This window comes from Gadus chalcogrammus, chromosome 14 (genome assembly GCF_026213295.1).
Source record: "Gadus chalcogrammus isolate NIFS_2021 chromosome 14, NIFS_Gcha_1.0, whole genome shotgun sequence".
NCBI classification, from domain to species: Eukaryota; Metazoa; Chordata; class Actinopteri; order Gadiformes; family Gadidae; genus Gadus; species Gadus chalcogrammus.
In genome coordinates this window covers 275,225-298,583 of record NC_079425.1, presented here as the reverse complement: position 1 = coordinate 298,583, position 23,359 = coordinate 275,225, and the positions used below count along the sequence as shown (strand labels likewise).

General features: G+C 47.1%; 3 protein-coding genes across 3 annotated transcripts in view; all 3 read left to right on the top strand.

The window, feature by feature from the left end:
* The first annotated feature begins 9,486 nt into the window (after positions 1-9,486).
* LOC130403744 (guanylyl cyclase-activating protein 2-like) lies at positions 9,487-11,532 on the top strand. The gene is made up of 4 exons (XM_056608179.1): positions 9,487-9,687; positions 10,011-10,160; positions 11,129-11,237; positions 11,330-11,532. Exons 1-4 carry the CDS (start codon positions 9,487-9,489, stop codon positions 11,455-11,457), a joined length of 588 nt encoding a protein of 195 aa, XP_056464154.1. The 3' UTR covers positions 11,458-11,532.
* Positions 11,533-15,027: 3,495 nt separating this feature from the next.
* guca1g (guanylate cyclase activator 1g) lies at positions 15,028-16,093 on the top strand. Its single transcript, XM_056607979.1, has 4 exons — positions 15,028-15,228; positions 15,308-15,457; positions 15,694-15,793; positions 15,975-16,093. Exons 1-4 carry the CDS (start codon positions 15,028-15,030, stop codon positions 16,091-16,093), a joined length of 570 nt encoding a protein of 189 aa, XP_056463954.1.
* A 1,980-nt stretch (positions 16,094-18,073) lies between these two features.
* Positions 18,074-23,359, top strand: part of LOC130404013 (golgin subfamily B member 1-like) — a 41,083-nt gene continuing 35,797 nt past the window's right edge. Inside the window, 8 exon segments of the mRNA XM_056608599.1 lie at positions 18,074-18,180; positions 18,979-19,036; positions 20,171-20,350; positions 21,416-21,547; positions 21,765-21,878; positions 22,154-22,333; positions 22,796-23,002; positions 23,227-23,349. Of these exon segments, the coding sequence (XP_056464574.1) occupies positions 18,992-19,036; positions 20,171-20,350; positions 21,416-21,547; positions 21,765-21,878; positions 22,154-22,333; positions 22,796-23,002; positions 23,227-23,349 (981 nt within the window). The 5' untranslated portion in view covers positions 18,074-18,180; positions 18,979-18,991.

Sequence of the window (23,359 nt, the reverse complement as noted above, 5' to 3'; positions counted from 1 at the left end):
GTGATGGGGTCTAGACTCACTAAAGGGGCCATGGGGTCTAGACTCACTGAAGGGTGATGGGGTCCAGACTCACTGAAGGGTGATGGGGTCTAGACTCACTGAAGGGACCGTGGGGTCCAGACTCACTGAAGGGTGATGGGGTCCAGACTCACTGAAGGGGTGATGGGGTCTAGACTCACTGAAGGGACCGTGGGGTCTAGACTCACTGAAGGGTGATGGGGTCCAGACTCACTGAAGGGGTGATGGGGTCTAGACTCACTGAAGGGACCGTGGGGTCCAGACTCACTGAAGGGTGATGGGGTCCAGACTCACTGAAGGGTGATGGGGTCTAGACTCACTAAAGGGTGATGGGGTCTAGACTCACTGAAGGGACCGTGGGGTCTAGACTCACTGAAGGGTGATGGGGTCCAGACTGACTGAAGGGTGATGGGGTCTAGACTCACTGAAGGGTGATGGGGTCCAGACTCACTGAAGGGTGATGGGGTCCAGACTCACTGAAGGGGTGATGGGGTCTAGACTCACTAAAGGGACCGTGGGGTCCAGACTAACTGAAGGGGTGATGGGGTCTAGACTCACTGAAGGGTGATGGGGTCCAGACTCACTGAAGGGTGATGGGGTCTAGACTCACTGAAGGGGTGATGGGGTCTAGACTCACTGAAGGGTGATGGGGTCTAGACTCACTGAAGGGTGATGGGGTCTAGACTCACTGAAGGGTGATGGGGTCTAGACTCACTGAAGGGTGATGGGGTCCAGACTCACTGAAGGGTGATGGGGTCCAGACTCACTGAAGGGTGATGGGGTCTAGACTCACTAAAGGGTGATGGGGTCTAGACTCACTGAAGGGACCGTGGGGTCTAGACTCACTGAAGGGGGATGGGGTCCAGACTCACTGAAGGGTGATGGGGTCTAGACTCACTGAAGGGACCGTGGGGTCTAGACTCACTGAAGGTGATGGGGTCCAGACTCACTGAAGGGTGATGGGGTCTAGACTCACTGAAGGGACCGTGCTGTGTGTCTGGGTTGGGTGAATGGTCCTCTCCGCCGCCTCCTTCCTGCCGTTCCGACCTGTAACCCGCGGGGTTTGTCGGTGAAAGAAAACAAACGGACACAAATGCTTAAGTGATTTAGAAAATTAATTCCTTCTTTAGTCACGCGGGCCAGATGTCGGTGTGTGAATGTGTGCACTTCACTGCGTTCTTTAAGTCTCAAGACAACCGGCTTTAGACCTCCTGAGAGAGAGAGAGAGAGAGAGAGAGAGAGAGAGAGAGAGAGAGAGAGAGGAGAGAGAGAGAGAGAGAGAGAGAGAGAGAGAGAGAGAGAGAGAGAGAGAGAGAGAGAGAGGGAGGGAGGGAGGGGGAGGAGGGAGGGAGGGAGGGAGGGAGGGAGGGAGGGAGGGGGAGGGAGGGAGGGAGGGAGGGAGAGAGAGAGAGGGAGGGAGAGATATCATACAAGTGGTCCCAGAGAGAAATGCTGCAATTACAGAGCTGGAGAAAAGGTCAAGGAGCAAAGAGAGTTGGAGCTTCAAAGGAGAACTATCTTGTCTATGTGGCCTGTGTGCTGGGGCCCGGTCCCGTGCTAATGATGCCAGGGACCTCCGCCGGGGCAGACCTTACCGCCACGCCCCAGTGACTCTGATCCTCTAGCTGCCTCGGCTCGCCGGAGGCCATTCTGAGGCCAACTCCTCTTCCTATGCAACCTGGCTGCCATTCAACAGGATGATGTGCATTTATCATATATATATATAAACACATACATATGGGGGGATAACGTGTATGAGTAAGTGAACTGAATCCTGTATGAGTGAATGAATAACAAGTGATGGAGTGAATGTAACCCTAACCCACCTGAAGGTTGCAGTGCAGTCCGTCCCCCCTCCAAACGAGGCAGAAGAGCTAACATGGAGTCACTATTCAGGGGCCATCCCACTGGTTTACTTCACTGGTTTATTTCACTGGTTTTTTTCACTGATCCGTTTCCCTGATCTATGTTTTATTTCGCTGGTTTACTTCATTTATCTGTTTCCCTGATCTATGTTTTATTTCACTGGGTTATTTCATTGATCTGTTTCATTGATCTATGTTGCTTGTTGCCTCTTGCCGTTGCCTTGATATTTAATTGTGTTGTTTTGTTTTGGTTCTCTAGAGGAACAATCTAATTGCGTGAGTCTGAATGGAATTATTTTGCTCAATCCAGTGATATACATATTAACATATATATAATAAAGATATATGAGGAGAGAGAAAATTAAACACACACACGCACGCACGCACACACACACACACACACACTCACACACACACACACACACACACACACACACACACACACACACACACACACACACACACACACACCTGTATAGACGTACAAACTATAATCAGCATGCCTCAACACACCACAGTGTTTTTGCTTTTCCTTTGATTTGACTCAAGGGATTCAGTGCTGAATCATTTAAAATATCATTATTCAAAACAAATGACCTGTACCTTTCCAGAGTTATTATTACAGAGCAGTCCTTCATTTTGTTGACTACAGACTTACTCCCAGCATGCCCTACATATATTCTCGCTATCCTGAAAAGCTGATTAAGGATATGATACCTTTTTTTAGAGAGAACGTAAGACACACACATTGACAACACCACCCAAAGGAGTCTGAAGGCTGCAGAGGTGCATTGTGCCTAAGAGGACTCAGAGGGGAAGAGAGAGAGAGAGAGAGAGAGAGAGAGAGAGAGAGAGAGAGAGAGAGAGAGAGAGAGAGAGAGAGAGAGAGAGAGAGAGAGAGAGAGAGAGAGAGAGAGAGAGAGAGATGCCTAAATAATGCATGCAGATCAGAATTAGGACAATTGAGTAACCACCTTAAGGAAAGTGAGGGCAACACACACTCCACAACAAGGCTCTTACCCACAGAGAGTTACACCCAAAAAAGTTTCCCCTTAGCCAGCTTGTCCTGGGAATCTGTCCAACACATCAGGCAAAACAAAATTTTAAGAAAACAAAAACAAAAGTATTTGGCACATTGGAAAGAGTCCACCAAAAACCAGAGTAAATTGGCATGCTATTTGTCCCTTCACAGAGACTACAACGTGGCAGAATACCTGACCACCGTGACCGGCCCAAAACGGAGGAAATCCTTGACCAGATACAGACTCATCGAACACAGCATGGCCATCGAGAAGGGACGCCACAGACAGACCTGGCTCCCAAGAGAAGACAGACTGTGCTCCCACTGCACACACAACCAACTAGAGACAAAACTGCACTTCCTGACTTCCTGCCAGTCATACAAAGACATCAGGAATACACACTTCCCACAGATTCTAAGAGATTACCGTGAGTGTGCTGTGAAAAACATCTCCTGTGTTTCCGCATGAAAGATGGACCATTGACAAAGCTTTGTTAAGTGTTTATGTAGCATTGTAATGTATCATTTATAAATTATCTTTTAAACGATTATCTCAATCTGTTATTAATAATGAGCTGAATTACTTTTACTTCCTTAATGCTTCAAAATTGCTGTTTTTCTTAAGTGCTACCAAGTATTGTTATCATTCTAGACGTCCTCTAAAAGTGTGAGACTCATTCAGATTCATTTAAGGGTTTTACGGATCGCTTCAATCCCTAATATGGAAGATTGATGCGGTTTACTTGTGTGTCCACCACGCGTACGCAAAGTGTTATTTGAGTAATGGAGCCGTGATGAACCAGGGAAACCTTCTGAAACCAAAAGCCCATTTATTCTGCCCTTGGGCTACTTTCTAAGTGTGTGTGTGTGTGTGTGTGTGTGTGTGTGTGTGTGTGTGTGTGTGTGTGTGTGTGTGTGTGCGTGTGTGCGTGCGTGCGTGCGTGCGTGCGTGCGTGCGTGCGTGCGTGCGTGCGTGCGTGCGTGCGTGCGTGCGTGCGTGCGTGCGTGCGTGCGTGCGTGCGTGCGTGCGTGCGTGCGTGCGTGCGTGCGTGCGTGCGTGCGTGCGTGCGTGCGTGCGTGCGTGCGTGCGTGCGTGCGTGCGTGTGTGTATGTGTGTGCTGACAGGAAGTACAAAGATTAATTATAAATCAATGTTGTTTAACCATTACTGCTATTCCTCTCCTGCATCACAAGCCGTGATGACCTCTGACCCCTCATAGGGGTTCATCATGACAGTTCACAGGCAGGGAGAAGATACATTTGTTATGAACAGCGGAATAACCTTGATCCTTTTGGAGAAGTAAATGCTTTCCCAGCTCCCAGTTTCCCAACTCACCTTACACAAGGAATTTTCAGAAGCTTGCCTTAGATTGGAATACTGTCATTTTCCTCGTCCTACACCAAACATCTGAACTGGATTCTCCAAGAAGCTGCATTGAAGTAAAGACTAAGTGCTTCTGATATCCTGTGGATTGTAAATGTACCATTAACCACAGATGGATGTGAACCATACTCTGACTATAGGATGGGAAGACATGCTGTGAATGTGAGGAACTGAACATCTGGCAGATTGGGAAGCAAACCACCGAAATAATTTAGAATTATAGAAAGCCACTTGCAATTGTCTTCATAATATTAAAAACTGAAGAAATATTTGCTGGACAACAAAAATATGATCCAAAATAATTGATGAATATAAAGGAAACATAGGTTTGGTTTCAGGCTGAGATCCGTCACTCGTTGATCTCTCAGGCTATAAGGACCCTGAAGCTCAAGCAGAAAGGCCCCGGCTAAAGACAGTGTAGAGTTGAAATATACCCACGGTGCACTGCGTTGGAGATCTAATCAGTGAAACTAATTCCTGGAGGAGCGGAGGCTCATCGTGCCACCTTCATCATGAAGTGTAACTACTGTTGTCGCTGCCAGACCTCCTCAGGAACGGCCTTTCATCGTCTGGATTCCAAAGATAAGCCTATTTTCAAAAACGACTTTCACTGTTTTTCACTGTGATTCTGCTTTTATTTTCTTAAATGCCTATAAAATCTAATTTGTCAAGGGTATGTTGTTGCCAAGCGGAGCGCTTGGCAACAACATAGTTTAACCCCTTCAGACCCCAATTATGTTCCAAGGTTGTGAAAAATATAATAATGACTTTTTCCCATCCTTAATGCAACCAGAAATGAGAATCAATACATAAATTTTTTTTATCATAACTCTTTAATTGTTATTTTTTTTGTCCATTTCAATGGACATCGGGTCCAAACAGTTGTTAAAATATCAACATCATATGACATCATACCTATTTTTTGTCTTATATAACATTGACATTACATGGAACATGAACTTCAACATTTCAAATTATGTTTTTTTGTAAGGTCCAAACAATTTCTAAAATATAACATCATAGCTTTTTTTTTTTTTTTTTGGTTACAATTTACCAACAAAAATAACTAAAATAAATCATTATCAGAGATATTTCCATTGTCGATCAGTTCAACGACTCCAAGGGCTGTATATTCTGCATATGGAATATTTTCAACTGATTATCAACTCATTCTCTTATTCTGATGTACTGTTTTTATAGTAATAAGGTCATTCATCAATACTGGTAAATTGAGTTCAATAACATGGTTTCTGACCCAATGTCCATTCTAATGGACAGCGATATTTGAACAAATCCTGTGTAAAAACTAACACTGAAACATATGATATTACACTTCTATTTATGCATTCCATCTTTCAATATTGTATCAAAACTATGAAATCTTCTATAAAATATCTATAAATATGAATATAACTGTTGAAAATGGTCCTTACTTCGACGTGTGGGGTGAAGCCCTGCCATGCCTCTCTTCCATGTGGTGGATTTTTTTCATACGTCAACAAGCAAAGCTATACTGCCGTTTGATTGGTTGTTAAACGTCCACTTATATGGACTTAAGGGTTCAAGTGGTGTTAAACGTTGCAAAAAGTAAAAAAAAAAGCCCCCGTCATGTGGCGTCCATTGTAATGGACACAGGGTCTGAACAAACTCTCCGGGCCAGAGGTGATATATTTAAATATACATATGTATATGTATATATATATATATATTAAAATATATATGTCTGTATGTGTGTGTGTGAGTGCCTGTGTGTTTGCATGTGCATGTTTGTGCATGCGTGGTGCTGAGTCTTCACAAGTGTGTGAATCTGATGTTAATTTTTTTTTCAATATGAAGCCTTTTCATGCATATCTGCTGAGCTTTGAGTCTCTGTGACATTTTAATGTGTAGAATTCCGTCTAATCTGCCTCTGAAGGGCGGAAAGCTGATCTATTCCTGAATGGACCGACCGCCCCCCTCCTGGGCCGACCTTAAAGAGAATCTGGAATCAGCTCGGATGCAGATCGGATTCAGGCGGGGAAAGAACAAATGCCTTGAGAATGCCATCAATAATTTATACATTAATTATCATAACATGAACATAATTGATCAATATTCATTTGAGACTGATGGGTCATTTGATCCCTAATCTCTTTTAAATATCACGATGTTCACTAAATCAAGGAGCGCCTTGCTTGTGATCTTCTCTATAATCTTCTGAAGGGCTTCCACTTTGTGGTTACCGTGTGGTTTGTGGTGGAAAGGCCCATGAAAAGTCGGCAGGGAACCCACCCTGTGTTGCAGGGTGGGTTGTTGTTGCGGTCCAGATTCTTTGTAATGTTTTATCACCACCAAGTGGAGACTGAGGAACAGGCAGGGTACGGATCCACAGCCCACGTTCCCCCTCCGTCCTCCTCTCCACCACCCATCCATCTCCCCTCAGAGCCTTCAGAGGCAGGTCCCAGGCTCCTGGCTCTACACCACCTTTAGAGGCAGGTCCCAGCCTCCTGGCTCTGCACCACCTTCAGAGGGAGGTCCCAGCCTCCTGGCTCTGCACCACCTTTAGAGGCAGGTCCCAGCCTCCTGGCTCTGGCACCACCTTTAGAGGCAGGTCCCAGCCTCCTGGCTCTGCACCACCTTCAGAGGCAGGTCCCAGCCTCCTGGCTCTGCACCACCTTTAGAGGCAGGTCCCAGCCTCCTGGCTCTGCACCACCTTCAGAGGCAGGTCCCAGCCTCCTGGCTCTGCACCACCTTCAGAGGCAGGTCCCAGCCTCCTAGCTCTGCACCACCTTCAGAGGGAGGTCCCAGCCTCCTGGCTCTGCACCACCTTTAGAGGCAGGTCCCAGCCTCCTAGCTCTGCACCACCTTCAGAGGGAGGTCCCAGCCCCCTGGCTCTCTGCACCACCTTTAGAGGCAGGTCCCAGCCTCCTGGCTCTGCACCACCTTTAGAGGCAGGTCCCAGCCTCCTAGCTCTGCACCACCTTCAGAGGGAGGTCCCAGCCTCCTGGCTCTGCACCACCTTCAGAGGCAGGTCCCAGCCTCCTGGCTCTGCACCACCTTCAGAGGGAGATCCCAGCCTCCTGGCTCTGCACCACCTTCAGAGGCAGGTCCCAGCCTCCTGGCTCTGCACCACCTTCAGAGGCAGGTCCCAGCCTCCTAGCTCTGCACCACCTTCAGAGGCAGGTCCCAGCCTCCTAGCTCTGCACCACCTTCAGAGGCAGGTCCCAGCCTCCTGGCTCTGCACCACCTTCAGAGGCAGGGTGTGGGTCTGAACTATGTTCCAATACGCGGTTGTGGTCCCTAAGGACTACAGTGCAGGTATAATATAATGAAGGTATTCTTCTGGGCTCCTCAGAGCATGAGGCACAGCAGCAACGAGCAGCACATCGGACCGTTGAGGCCAGAGGAGGTTACTACGACGCCCACAAGGTGCATCGACTATGAAAACGGTGTGGAGCCACACCATACGCTCTCTAGCTACTACACGGGGTTATCCTCAGCCAATAACACACCTGCGACCGACAGGGATATGGATTCACAGACCAATCAGGGAAGAAATGGTCACTAACACTTGATAGATGCCGCTGGTACTCTTATTGATTTAGATATTGGAGGGCTGCATGGAAGAGACCCAGGAAGGACATATTTTGATTCTGCAGGGTCTGTTTTTCTGTCTGACTGTATCTTAAAGGAACGATTTGGGTTGAAAGGTATTCTGGGAAATGAAATGTATGGTGTTGTTACCGCCCTGCTCACCCTCTCCCCTCACTCCTCGGTGTCCCTGATCAGCCTTATTGGCACAAACGCTGCGTTCTGTGGCCAACGGGGCCGCTGCCAAGACTGAAGAGCATAGAAAGGTACTAAAGCCTCGTCAGTACCGGAGAGGTTTAACCACAAACATTAATGGTCTTGCTCATTTTAATGTTTGGTTATCCCACTTCTTAAACTAAATTATTTTAGTAAATACAGCTTCGGGTTGAAAATAAGGTAGCAATCAGTCGTAAATTAGGAATTGGTCAGTATTGTCTTGATAAAAGAGTTGTTTAATCTACTTAAATACTCAAAGTATACTAATACATAAGCTTCTTGCACAAAGGGGGTTCCCTCTCCCTCTTGCTCTTGTCAACGGTTCAGCGGTCAGCTTTTGCTTCAGGCTCTAATTGATTATCCTAAAGCTAATGCAATCTAATTCAGAGAGATTGGTACGACGCCAGGTAATTGGATGTAGGCAATAATCTTCGTACAGGAAAAGACTGATTCCAGGCATATACAGACTGATCTGAGATACTGTATACTGATGTATATACATGTTCATCCCTCAATACATTCCTTGCTACATATATAGTCTTCTGTGTGTGTGTGGTTGAACAATCATTGATTAATCAGGTCACAGATATTGCAACAGTCTTCACGGTAGGAATTGCCATTTTATTTTTCAGATGAATGCCTAACTGTGTGTCCACTGCCTGCCCTTCTCCTCCCTGATGCAGCAACACTGGGAGGACCTCAGCGTTATGGCTAAGGTTAACTGTGTGTCCACTGCCTGCCCTTCTCCCCCCTGATGCAGCAACACTGGGAGGACCTCAGCGTTATGGCTAAGGTTAACTGTGTGTCCACTGCCTGCCCTTCTCCCCCCTGATGCAGCAACACTGGGAGGACCTCAGCGTTATGGCTAAGGTTAATTCATCAAACCGAGCCACGCACCTTGATCTCCAACCGCCCAAATGTGTCTTACACACAACAATAATAATTCACCTTGATCTCCAACTGCCCTAATGTGTCTTACACACAACTATAATAATTCACCTTGATCTCCAACTGCCCTAATGTGTCTTACACACAACTATAATAATTAATCTTGATCTCCAACTGACCAAATGTGTCTTACACACTACTATAATAATTAATCTTGGCAGCGCAAAAAGAAAAGCATCAGAATAGAACCAGACGGACAGGTGTCCCTGGTTTGCTGTCAGGTTAAGTAAGCCTCCTGTTAATGAGATGCACTGCTCTGGTGCTCTGCTGGGTAGGGTTACCCCACGTAGGTAGTCAGCAGCAGGCTAATCCTGAGGCTCAGTGCCCGAAGCCCCTGTGGTTCCCAGCAGGAGTGACCCTGGGACACGAGGTTATAACTGAACCGGTCGGCACCGCTGGCTTCAGGAGACACTCCGCAGACACCAGGGAACAGAGGAGAGGTGTTGGATGAAGCCATCCCCAGCATGGGGCAGATAAACCAAACGGGGAGGTACGACGAGGAGATCGACGTCAAGGCGCTTCAGGAGATGTACAAGATGTTTGTGGTGGAGTGTCCCAGCGGCGTGTTGTTCCTGCACGAGTTCAAGAGGTTCTTCGGGGTGGACCCGACGGGGGAGGCGTCGGACTACGCTGAGGCCATGTTCCGCGCGTTCGACAGGAACGGGGTGAGGAGGTTTCTGAAGCCCCATCTTACCACCCTTTACACAAGGGACCGCGTAAACTCATGATGATGTGTTCTGATCTTCATCAACAGGACAACACCACTGATCTGTGTTCTGATCTTCATCAACAGGAAAACACCACTGATTTGTGTTCTGATCTTCATCAACAGGAAAACACCATTGATTTGTGTTCTGATCTTCATCAACAGGATAACGCCATTGATTTGTGTTCTGATCTTCATCAACAGGATAACACCATTGATTTGTGTTCTGATCTTCATCAACAGGATAACACCATTGATTTGTGTTCTGATCTTCATCAACAGGATAACACCATTGATTTCCTAGAGTTTGTGGCGGCGTTGAACCTGGTTTTCCGAGGCGACTTGGAGCACAAACTGCGCTGGTCGTTCAAAGTGTACGACAAAGACAGCAACGGCTACGTGGACCGCAGTGAGTTGCGCTCCATCATCGACGTGAGTTCAAACGCTGACATATCGCGGGTATTGAAGGGGAAAGAGTCCAGTTATCTGACAAGTGACAGTTATCAAAGGTCATCTGATATATGTAGGTGCTATTATTGATAGTAGCCTCTCAGTAACCCCTCCCCAGTTCCATAACCCCGCCCTCCCTCCCCAGAGCACTAACCCCTCCCTCCCGAGAGCACTAACTCCGCCCTCCCTCCCCAGAGCACTAACCCCTCCCTCCCGAGAGCACTAACTCCGCCCTCCCTCCCCAGAGCACTAACCCCTCCCTCCCCAGAGCACTAACCCCTCCCTCCCGAGAGCACTAACCCCTCCCTCCCCAGAGAACTAACCCCTCCCTCCCGAGAGCACTAACTCCGCCCTCCCTCCCTAGAGCACTAACTCCGCCCTCCCTCCCCAGAGCACTAACTCCGCCCTCCCTCCCCAGAGCACTAACCCCGCCCTCCCTCCCCAGAACACTAACTCCGCCCTCCCTCCCCAGAGCACTAACTCCGCCCTCCCTCCCCAGAGCACTAACTCCGCCCTCCCTCCCCAGAGCACTAACTCCGCCCTCCCTCCCCAGAGCACTAACTCCGCCCTCCCTCCCCAGAGCACTAACCCCTCCCTCCCCAGAGCACTAACTCCGCCCTCCCTCCCCAGAACACTAACTCCGCCCTCCCTCCCCAGAGCACTAACCCCTCCCTCCCCAGAGCACTAACCCCGCCCTCCCTCCCCAGAACACTAACTCCGCCCTCCCTCCCCAGAGCACTAACTCCGCCCTCCCTCCCCAGAGCACTAACTCCGCCCTCCCTCCCCAGAGCACTAACTCCGCCCTCCCTCCCCAGAGTACTAACTCCGCCCTCCCTCCCCAGAGCACTAACTCCGCCCTCCCTCCCCAGAGCACTAACTCCGCCCTCCCTCCCCAGAGCACTAACTCCGCCCTCCCTCCCCAGAGCACTAACTCCGCCCTCCCTCCCCAGAGCATCTACCGAGTGAACAGAAGCACCAAGAGTGAGTGGAAGGACGGCCCGCTGAGCGTGGACCAGGTGGTGGACGGGATCCTGCAGGCGGTGGACTCCGACCGAGACGGTGAGCTGTAGGGATAGTCATAGAGGTTTATAATATAGATATAGGTCAGGTAATGATGGGCGGGGCTGAACTAGATGCTACTGTCTCTCCAGGTCATATTAATCTCCACGAGTTCATCCGAGGGGCCCAGCAGGACCCCTGGGTGCTGAACATGTTGAAGCTGGACATGAACCCCGCCGGGTGGGTGCTGGAGCGGAGGAGGATGAGCGCCCACTTCTGAAGGGGCCCAGAGGGACGGACCACCGTCTGATGTCCCACTACTGCCACTCTTATCTCAGCGCTTGATGTTCTTAGTGTTCTTTACATCCTTCTAGCATTGTGTGGATTTGTATTTGTAATGTCTGTGCACTGCTTTTCATGCCCGGCTGCACAGAGAGTGTCCCTTGCTGGATGATACGATAGGAACTGAAATGAACTAGAATTTATTTATTTATTTATTGTATTATTGTACTTGTAGTAACTGCAGTAGCTGCTATCATGGCTGTAACACGGAGAATTGATTAGCCTAGCGATTGTGGTACTTGCACTTGGTTCTAAGAACTGTCGGTACAAAAGCCTTTCTGTACCGACAGCGATATATTGATGCACTTCTAATCACAAATGTAGTTATTGTAAGTCGCTTTGGATAAAAGCTTCTGCTAAATGCCCTGAATGTAAATGTAAATGTAAATTTCAACATGTGCATTAACACATTATAATGAAGAGGGAATGAAGACACTTTATAGGTTGGTTTTTATTTGATGTTCATGCTTTAAAGGTGTTGTGGGTAAGATAAGTGCTTTTGTTTGAGTGTATTCTTTTATTGCAAAGCAATCAGGTATGAGAAGATTATGATTACTAAATTCCAATAGCCTGTATTCTTTAATTAAGATCACAATAAGAGTAATAAATGCGCTGTAGGTTAGACTCTAGATCTGTAATTTGAGTGCAATTTTTTAGACCTACTAGGGCCGTCAGCAATTAGCGAGTGAAAGGTGCTGTGAGAAAATATAAAATGCAGATGAGCGCTAAGGGGAGGAGTTTCAGGCCATGAAGGAGGAGGCGACGCAGTCTGTCCTAAAACAATGGCCACTGTGTAAGTGTTGGGAAATGTCCAACACAAATGCTCTGGGACTGCCTCCTATGTGGATGTAACACAGGGCAAAAGGACACACATTAATGACAAAAACATATCAATGATACTAATAAAATAATAAAAAAATATTAATAAATTCATTATCCATTTTAATTCACACTTTTATTCACAGAGTTTGTGATACAATCAAAAACGTTGAAGTCAAAGTGGCAGCCTATCATGTTCACAGCTGCGCACCAGCTAGTCCTGACTCCTCCTACTCCTCAGGAGACCATGGTTACCAAAACACAGCTAGTCCTGACTCCTCCTCCTCACGGAACAATGGTTACCTTAACGCAGGCCAGAAGTCCCCCATATGGTCTGCAGACTGTAACTGATGGGACGGAACCCCATATGGTCTGCAGACTGTTATTGAACCCCATCAGTGCAGTGGTGGACTGGTGAATCCCACTTCATGCCATATGCAGCAGTAGCAGTAGCAGTAAATGCACAGCAGCACAATTTTGCAGGGCGAGGTATAGTCCAACTGGAACATTATCTGCTAAAGGATGAGGCACCGGCTTCACTCCCATTAACACTGTCATTAAAACCACAATCACCGTCCCTAATTATGGATGCACAAGCAAAGTGCTTGGGACAATAATGTGGATCACATCGCTGAACTACACCAGACGACTACATCCATCATGGAGCATTCATATGTCAGGGAGCTTCAGCTCACAGAAAGAAGTACCTCTCACCATGGAGGTAGCATGTAGCATGTAGCATGCTGAGACCTAAGCCTATTGCCTCCACCAATCACAAGAGCTGCTCTATGGACCTATGGGCTCAGTCTTAAGTGTGACAAACATAAACAACTGATCTCCACAACAATTTAAGTCTTAGTAGTCAAAGGAATCTAAAAATAATACCAGGATCTTCCCTGGGTTGGGAAGTTTGTCTTAGTTTAAGGGGCAGTCAATAAACATCAGGACAAAGAGAGTCTACAGACATAAACTTAGCCTGAAGTGCACAATGTGGGCACGATGTGTGTGTCTCCCAGCCTCCCAAACAAGAGTGGAGGCTGGAGGCTCAGTTCACTTTGAAGTGGTCATCTCACACAACTTTCTTCTCTACATCAGCAATTCCATCTGGTATAGAAAGTTAATCAAATATACTATACAGGAAGATGACCTCCGTTTAATAGCATGCTTTAGCATTGAAAAAATAATAATGATTGAAGCATTTTCTGAATCAGTTTTGGCTTAGTGTCACTATAATAAAGATTAAGAGTGGCTGATCTGTCTTATTTAAGAATATACAAAATCAAGAAATAGCGGAGAGGTGTCTGGTATTATGAAGCAGCCATTCCACCCTTCCCCTTTCCCTCTTATTAACTTAACTGTAGCTTAACTCTCTGAGCTTAATCCAATCTTGGACTGGAAGCCATGGCTGCCAATCATTCTGTTTGAGGTCCGTCAGGCGGTAATGTTCCTGATCAAAGCGACCATCAAGGGGAACAGTGCAGCGGGTTAGTTATTAGGGGGTCCTCCTTTGGGACCTGAAGACCTCCCCACACTCATCCCTCCTAACGATTAGACTGCAGTTCAGAGAACGACCACTGCCTGCACTGCTTTGCTGCCCAACAGCCTGGTTAGTAATTGGCGAACACTTCAAATCCTCATTAATTCTATCTGGGAGGCAGGCGTCTGCCCAACAGAACACAGAGTAACGATCTGTGCCAGATCCACGAGAGACTGATTAGAAAACAAATAAAGGTCTTCCTCTTCCCTCCACAGTGGCCAACACCTCCTTTAGAGTCAAGCGAGTGTGCACGATCATCAATGGCCATAGCTGACGAAGTATGCAGAGGGGGTTATTAAGCAGAGTAAAGATGCACCATATACCTCTATTATTATATAATACATATACCATAATATCATTAACTGAGGCTCGTTTCACATAGTCAGGTTAACTGGGGCAACATAGATGCGGTTGACACGTTTCAGTGATCTAAACAAGGAAACGCTTCAGTGTAACCTAAGACTCCCGAGGACCAAGAACCTTTTCTCTGCACAACTCAGCGCTTTGACTTCCTGGCAGCCTATTTGATTCTTCTGGTTTCTTAATGATACCCCTATCCTGAGTAATACCTCCTCAACACATCACTCCGTCACACTCGTCCACTTCCATCCCTTCGGTCTTTGACCAGTGGAATGTGTTGTTTGCGTTGTGTGTTAGTAGGTGGAAGTAAGCTGTTGACCCATCCTCCAAACTCAGTGGCTCAGCTGGTCCAGGGGTCATCCATATGTATCGACTGGAGCTTGGTGGTTCTCTCATCTGGGAAACCTCCCAGAACTCAAACAATCAAATATGCTGCACAGCATTCTCAGAGCGCTAAAATCAATTCATTCAATCTTTTGTCAAAATTAAAACAATTTGGTTGGTTCTGGCCCAGGACTCAGGAGAGATCGGCTCATCCACTCATACAGGTCACAGGGCAACTGGATTAGCCTGGAAGCTTCCCAGAAATAGCCCCCGCAGGTTAAACACTACAGCAGTAGGAGCAGTCGGATCATGTCTCCAGCCTGGGAACACTCTACTGCGACGGGTTCTGAGGAACGCTGAAACCCACTGTTACTCTGTTCTGCTTCTGATCTGAAGGGTATTAATGAATGTTCATGGCTGAAATTGTTTGTGCTTCTACATTATGATTATAGTTTGACTAGTGACGTCATGGGTCAGACAGAGAGCATCGATGATGAGGAAATTACTCTTCAAGACATTCAGGAGCTCTACCGCAAATTTGCCTTTGAATGCCCGAGTGGAAACCTCCACCTGCACGAGTTCAAGCGGATCTTCGGTGTGAACTGCACCTCCAGGGCGGAGGAGGCCGCCTACATGGAGAACGTGTTCCGGTCCTTCGACACCAACCAGGTACGTTGCATATCTTAGATGATGACTGTGTTCTGAGCCCAGGACAGAATAACATCGTCCACACACTGTCGTCTAATAGGACAACAAGATTGACTTCATGGAGTACGTAGCGGCCATTCACCTGGTCCTCCGAGGGAAGCTGGAGGACAAGCTCAAGTGGTCCTTCAAGGTGTATGACAGCGATGGCAATGGCTGTCTGGACAGGAGGGAAGTGAAGCATGTGCTGACAGTAAGCATGGGTCAACATATTCATCATTCAGAGAAAAAGATTAAAAATAAACGTATTCATCATTTTAGAGAAAAAGATTCAAATAAATGTTGAATACGTTCTCTGTGACACGGTGTAAAATATGTTCGTGTAATGATTTGTTCGTGGTCTTCTGCCATTCCGATATATTTGACATGGTTGGCTATAAATGCTACATGATCAGTATGGGTGTGTAATGATTGTTTGTGTCCTTGTAGATTATCTACATGCTGAAGAAGCATAATAACCCCGCTCCCCAAGCCAAGGTGGAGGACATCTGTGACCGGATATTTGAACTGGTCGATGTCAACAACGATGGTAAGCATATCTAGTACTACTAAGTTGCTTTGGATAAAGGCGTCTGCTAAATGCCCTGACTGGAAATGTATTAATGTAAATGTAATGACTAACTAAACCTTAAATTGGTTTCAACAAACAATGTTTGCATGTTTCTGTCCGACCTTTTAAAATGGATGCACCTCCTTTGTGTGGTTCTTAGAGCGGATCTCTCTAGAGGAGTTCATGGAGGGAGCGCAGAAGGACCCGTGGGTCCTGGAGCAGCTCAAACTGGACATTACGCCGTGTGGCTGGTTCCTGAACAGCAAGACGAGGTCCTGACTCTACAGGATTAACCGCCTTAACCTCCACCTGGAATCTTTACTCTTTGGATTATTTTTGTGGGCCAGGGGGGACAGACCCTTTGGGGGATACAAACAAGGCCTGGCAGCGACATCTCAGTCACACAAGGCAAAGACAAAGACTCAGAACAACCCAACAATGGATGATGAAGAATGATGTCCATGTGTTCAGCTTGGAATGAGGAGAGAGAAACCTGTCTACGTTTCCATGCAATAATCCATGCCAATCAGCATGGAAATGTTTTACACAATATCTCTGGGAGCAGCAGTCTGGACCAGAAATGGGCTTTAATAAAAAAACATTTATGCTAGGGCCGGATCTTTCACGTCTCATATTGTTTTGCTTTATCTGGGAATTGAAAAGGTTAAAATATGCAATGAGTTATTCTTACCATCTTTATCTCCATGTAAACCTGGATGAATTTGGAGTTGCATTGCAGTGTTTAATGAGAAAAGAATAGAGGGACGAACTTCATTTTACAGAAAACGAATGGAAAGAATAGAAGAGACACAAGTTATTGTTGATATTGTTTTGATCCAAACTTTTTTAATTTGTCATTATCATTCATTCATTCCCAAATAGATGTATCTAGGACAGGAGGACATGGTTTAATTAGATAAGCAGATTGGTGTCGATGGATGAGAACGATAATGGGAATTAAACCGAGAATAATAGTCGAAACCATTACATTCTCCTGAAGGAAAGGCTCACACGATTTTTTGTTTGTCTGTGTGGGCATGTGTGTGTGTGTGTGTGTGTGTGTGTGTGTGTGTGTGTGTGTGTGTGTGTGTGTGTGTGTGTGTGTGTGTGTGTGTGTGTGTGTGTGTGTGTGTGTGTGTATGTTGGAGTGTGTGTGTGTGTATGTCTGTGGGCGTGTCTGTGGGTGTGTGTGTGTGTTTGTGTGTATGTGTGTGTGTGTGTGTGTCAAAAGATCTATAATCAATAAAGGTTTGCATTCCATTATTTTGTTCCTCTCTTTGTAAACTTCAGTATGAAGATGCAAAGCGCTTCTTGCCGTGTGGATAGGGCCCCATCTGCTGAGCTGACCTGAGACCATGGACTTAGGAGTGTTTACCTCAGGCCCTCCTCCAACGGCTCTGACCCCCAGCCTGAGTTCCCCTGGTTCCCCTGCCAGATGTTTGTGTTCCCCGCTAGTGGAAGCTCTCCCTGAAGGAGCTGTGGCCGTGAGAAGGGCCCTGGAGCCTCCTCAGAGTGGCCAGGGAAGGAGTGGTTAGGAAGCCTTAGTCGGCCCTTGAGCCCAACCAAACTATTTTTATTTGGGGTGAGTTTGTATCTTTGTTTAATTGGGTTTCCCTGGTTGTACTTTAAAAGTGGGATCCTCCAACCTCTTAATGCAAGCATTGTAGGATGAATTATTTTCATTTCAAATCAGAATTAAATTAAATATCCCTTATAAAATACACAGCTCGATGTGCTTTAAAAGGGAATGAGAATGATAATAATTCAATCACTCACATCTAACATATTCTACACACTATGACATTGTGATTGAAAGTACTTACTGGTATAAAGCTGGACGAATAACCCGATGACCAGCAACCAAAGGTAGGGTGATTGGCAGGTTGGGCCTCCCAATATGTCTATGATACATAGACTATAAACACGACGAGCTCTACATGCATTAAGCTTAGCTTTAGACATTATATCAAATATTGTATTTAAGTCTTACTTATAACCAAAACACGTATCCTTATTAAGTAGGCCCATGGTTTCCGTGGATGCTTTGTTCCTGAATCCCGGACAAACCTACTGGTAAGAAAAGGTTGTGCAGAAGTGAAATCAAAAGAAGAGAGGGAAGATGATCTGGCCTCAAGTGTTCTACTGGTCTCTGTTAAATCTCCCAGTCCATGTCTCCATGCCCAGGCCTCTATACTGTCAGCATCACCTCCTCAAAGACAGCTGAGCGCTGATGCGTTGTGCGCATGCGCACACTATGTGTTGACACTGTCAGTACAGTAGTTTTCGGTTCTCGTCTCCGACGGACTAAAATGTATTTTACGGGTTCGTTAGGAAGGTGACGCGTTCTAAAACAAGGAATACACAAGGTTAGTGTGAACGGAACATGATGCCTAACGATGTAGACCGGTAGTAGACACAGGCTCCTGCTTACTTAGCACTTAGCTTATCACGCTACAGCTAGCCAGCTAGCTCTGGGACTACCGGGTTCGACCCCATGTTGGTAGACCGGGCTCGACCCCATGTTGGTCCTTAGACCGGGCTCGTAGTTCTTCATCCTGTAGTTCTTCATCTTGTAGTTCCTCATCCTGTAGTTCTTCATCTTGTAGTTCTTCATCCTCAGCCTGTGGGTGAAGGTACTTCTTGGTGGCTCTCCTATATAGATCTATATCTTTAGATATCGATATAGTTAACACGATGCCTGAAGCCAACAGCTTTTGAAGGAGCCTTTAGTTGTGTCAGTAGTGTCTGTGTACGTATGACCTGATCTAAACCATGTCGTGGAACAGGTCGGTCAGACACTCATTCGCTGTCAAAACGGGTTTCTCCTGAAACTCTTAACTGGAACGCTAGGACTGCATTCATAAATACTGAATTCAGGCCTCACACTTAGGTAAGGGGACCTTGATCAGACGACCAAGAGGTTTCACTTACTAGAGTTTAATTTCCATTTACCTTAATGCTCTTAAATGTTTGTTTGTGTGCATTTGTTGACGGTCGTCTTCATTGCATATTCTGTGCAGCATCATCATCATCATTAATAACACATCTCCCTGATAAAGAATAAGGTATTGGTGTTGCTCTGCAGTGAATCATCCAAACGACAACAGAGTGTGTGTTCCTCGCTGCGGGCGGGTGGAGGCTGACGGTGTTTGATTCTCTCTCAGGTGAACTGACACCATGCTGAAGTGGTTTTCTGGAGAGGAGGGCGAGCCTGGCTCGGTGGTGAGTACTGCATCATGCAGCTTGAATCTGATCAGATTATTCACTCAACATTATTATGATGATCACCATGTCATGTCTGCATCATAGAAGTTGAAGACCTTATTTTTCTTTGTGATATTAGTGTGAAACCAGTATTTTATAAAGAAGTCCTGTCCACTATTTGAGCTCTACATTTGTTGTTGCCGGTCGGACGCTGGCCCCTGCAGAACATCCCCACGTGTCAATCCCATTAGGCCGAGCCGATGAGTCTGCTGCTCTTTAGCCTGCTTCATTATCCTGTTGTACACGGAGAGGCTTTAGACGGAGTGCTGAGCCAAGGGTGTTCAGCCGAACCGCCCCGCTCAGTGAGGACTGTTTCACTGCAGTGTTTCCAATCCCCTCTTCCCCTTTCCCCCACGCTTTGCTCCATCCCTATAGCATGTTCCTCCAATGGTTTTACTGGTTTATACTGTTCTATGTCCAATCGTTCAATCTATTTCAATTGTTCAATTTAAGTGCTACAGAAAAGTGAAATAAGGTGGGTTAAACCACACTGGAACAGTTTTAAACGGCGTATCTAAGGCCAGAGGCGGCGGAACATGTCTGTGTGGAAGCATGCTAACCTGGGATCCAGGCAGTGTGCTGGTCTTCATCTCCTCGCCCTTCTCCTCGCACTAAGCCCTCATTCCATTCCGTTACATTACACTCGGGCCTGCCACTAATCACCAAATATATATTAGAGTTGCTAACCCTGATGTTAAGAACTGTCCGGGTTCCTGTGACCGAGTTGATCCTCAAACCGGTACTAGTTTTGACTATATGCCGTTCCATGATCAGCTCTTTACTGCTCTTGTTGCTCTCTCCACATCCTCCAGACAGACAAACATCCTAATGTTAAGTTGTGATGTTGACATTGCTACTCAGTAATCTCTCTCTCTCTCTCTCTCTCTCTCTCTCTCTCTCTCTCTCTCTCTCTCTCTCTCTCTCTCTCTCTCTCTCTCTCTCTCTCTCTCGCTCTCTCTCTCGCTCTCTCTCTCTCTCTCTCTCTCTCTCTCTCTCTCTCTCTCTCTCTCTCTCTCTCTCTCTCTCTCTCTCTCTCTCTCTCTCTCTCTCTCTCTCTCTCTCTCTCCTCATCCTCATCCTCATCCTCTCCAGGCCCCTGGCTCCCCCCAAGGCACCACCGCAGCTACAGCTGCTGCTGGAGGTGGGGGTGGGGATGTGACTCTGGGAGAAGTGACGGAGCGTTTGGCCCAGACGGAGCTGCTGGTGACTCAGCTGAAAGAGATGATCCGAGAGAAGGATTTGACTCTTCGCGCCAAAGACGACCAGCTGAAGGTCCGTTTACTCCTGATCACGGCTCCTCTGTAGCTGTCTGCTGAGGGGGTCCAACGTGTGGGGGCACGTCTGGACCAGAGGCTGTTTGCTGCTTGATGAGATGGAGGAGAAGCTGATTGGATTTGTTAGGAAATGGTCAAATCCCATCCAGATCTCCTACAGCTTACATTAACCCTACATTGCCTTCCATTGTTTGCGTTATCCAATCGAGCTCACTAGTAATTAGTTAATGATTACTTAGTCAAAGTCCTCTGATCAGGAATGTTAGGGCTTTAAAGGTAGGAGACAAGATTGAGAAATATATTACTTATTTCTCCTGTTTTCTATAATGTTTAATTTGGCTTACAAACGTTAAGTTTGTAAGTTTGTTTACAGCACCTCTTCATTATGTACAAGGATGAGTGCATTCTCTCGTTTTTTTAAATGAAAACAACCTACCTATCATTCGCTGCCGCTGGAAAAAATAAAATAAAAAAATAAAATAAATTCCCTACCTACCCATGACCTCAACTGACAACCAACAGGAACCAAACTTTTTATTTTTTTAGGCCTAAGCCATAGGGGAGAAGACATGTGCGGACATTATAAGTGAAGTTTGAAATTAAGTTATAATTTCACCAAATTCTTGAATCTTTATAAACCATAAAATGAACCAAAAGTTAAACCAATTTTGTACATCTAAGATTGAGTTTTGAGACAAGGCTGCTGTTATATTGGCTCTGCGTTAAAACATGTCGGCGAATCGAGCTTGATTAAATATCCCTTATAAAATACACAGCCCGATGTGCTTTAAAAGGGAATGAGAATGATAATAATTAAATCACTCACATCTAACATATTCTGCACACTATGTCATTGTGATTGAAAGTACTTACTGGTATAAAGCTGGACGAATAACCCGATGACCAGAAACCAAAGGTAGGGTGATTGGCAGGTTGGGCCTCCCACGCCTGATTGGCTGCTGATTCTCTAGAGCGAGCTGAGTTGACGTCTGATTGGCTGCTGATTCGCTAGAGCGAGCTGAGTGTCAGTGAGCTGACGTCTGATTGGCTGCTGATTCTCTAGAGCGAGCTGAGTGGCAGCGAGGCCAAGCTGTCCAAGCTACGTCTCCAGAACAAGGCCAAGGTGACGTCCCTCAATGCCCAGCTGGAGGAGCTCAGGAGACAGCAGGGGGGCCCGGGGACCCCCACCAAGAAGGTGCACTACTACACTCACTCACTCCCTCACTCCCGCACTCACTCACGTTCTCACTCACTCACTCACTCACTCACTCACTCACTCACTCACTCACTCACTCACTCACTCACTCACTCACTCACTCACTCACTCACTCACTCACTCACTCACTCACTCACTCACTCACTCACTCACCACACACCAGTCCTCTCTAACAGTTTGCTGCGTGTTCCTCTAGGGGGCAGCAGAGGGCAGTGAACAGGCGAGCCGGGGGAAAGTGGTTCTGCTGAAGAAGAAGGTGGAGGAGTTGGAGCAGCTGCTCAAACAGGCTGACGCAGAACTGCAAGACAAGGTACAGTCTGTCTAAAGCACTTCAACTTAACGTATTACATAAGAGCTCTGTTAAACCCACGGGCAACGCACCTGATAAGATCCTATGCTTGATGTTCTGCGTCCTCGTCACTCAGCTGTAGTTCATAGCGTCATTTCACTAAGACTAGCGGTATGTAGACGCCGTCATGTCTTCCTGGTTGTATTATAATAATACAAAGACTCCTCCCCCCAAGGAAGGGGGCGGGGCGGGTCCATCACCTAACCATCCCCCCTCCCTGTGACCCCCCCCCCCAGAGGAGGGAGGTGCTTGCTCAGCATCGGCGTGGCGAGGAGATGGACGCCATGCTGGCGGACCGGGACAGGAAGCTGGAGGAGAAGGAGGCCTACATCGTCCATCTGCAGACGGGCCAGGCTGGAGCTCAGCCCGCCTCCACCAGCCCCCCTGCCTCCACCAGCCCCCCCGCCTCAACCAAAGTATAAAAAATAAGAGTTATATCGCAAACCATTTTTTCGTCTCAACGCTGCATTTCGTCAAGTTTTAATATCACGATATTTCGTGGCATGAAATATCGTCACGACCCTAATATTGGCTTTTAATGGACTTTTCAACCTGCTTCGTATCATTGTTGGCAGTAGAAGCAGATGGGTAACCTGCCTCCATGCTGCTGAACCTAGATCTCCCAGCTGTGGCGGTGGAACGCGCTGTGGTCCTTGAATGAGATCCGGGTGCAGCAACATGGAGTTAAACCTCCAGTTAAACCTTGTTCAATTTGATCCACAGCCGGTGGAGCACTGGGGAGGTCGTCCTTTAGGTCGTCTTTAACCATAACCCCCTTTAAGTCTTCCACCTGTAAACGGTAACGTCCTTGTAAGCCTGTTCAGCTGTGGGCGATGGGCCCCAAGCCTGAGGGTTTGCTGACTGTGCTATGCCTGCAGGTGGTGGAGGCGGTGGAGGAGGTGGAGGCGGTGGAGGAGGTGGGATCGCTGCAGGAGCTGACCCTGCTGGTGCAGAGCCTGACCAGACAGGTGGGAGAGGGAGAGGAACGCTACAGCCTACTGGAGGAGCAGAGCCTCAGCCTGAAGCAGCTGCTGTCCACGGAGAAGGAGACCTTCAGCCAGAAGGAGAGCATGTACAAGCAGAACGTACGCTCCTCCTCCTGCTGCTTAGACCTAGTGCTAGAGGCTGCCTTGAGTCCATGTCAGAAAGCTAGTGGGCAGCAACCCATTAATGACAGATGATGGCCTCATACCACAATTCAGATATGTCTCTTCAATAACAGGATTTTGAGAGGATTGGATGAACCAATAATGGATAAACCAATCCTTTACGTTGACCCTCTTGACCAATCCTTTACGTTTCACCTCAGATCCAGACGTTTAAGGACATCCTCCTGGAGAAGGACGGCCAGCTGACGGAGCTCCAGCACCAGCACCAGCAGGAGCTCTTCAGGCTGGCGGCCAAGTCTGACGCCAGCGCTGAACTGGAGCAGGTAGACACGG

Excerpts from the sequence above, each read along its gene's own strand:
- LOC130403744 (XM_056608179.1), top strand. The coding sequence starts at position 9,487 with ATGGGGCAGATAAACCAAACGGGGAGGTACGACGAGGAGATCGACGTC. Across the intron at positions 9,688-10,010 it reads GCGCGTTCGACAGGAACGGG|GATAACACCATTGATTTCCT; the intron begins GTGAGGAGGTTT and ends CTTCATCAACAG. Across the intron at positions 11,238-11,329 it reads GGTGGACTCCGACCGAGACG|GTCATATTAATCTCCACGAG; the intron begins GTGAGCTGTAGG and ends CTGTCTCTCCAG.
- guca1g (XM_056607979.1), top strand. The coding sequence starts at position 15,028 with ATGGGTCAGACAGAGAGCATCGATGATGAGGAAATTACTCTTCAAGAC. Across the intron at positions 15,229-15,307 it reads GGTCCTTCGACACCAACCAG|GACAACAAGATTGACTTCAT; the intron begins GTACGTTGCATA and ends GTCGTCTAATAG. Across the intron at positions 15,794-15,974 it reads GGTCGATGTCAACAACGATG|AGCGGATCTCTCTAGAGGAG; the intron begins GTAAGCATATCT and ends TGTGGTTCTTAG.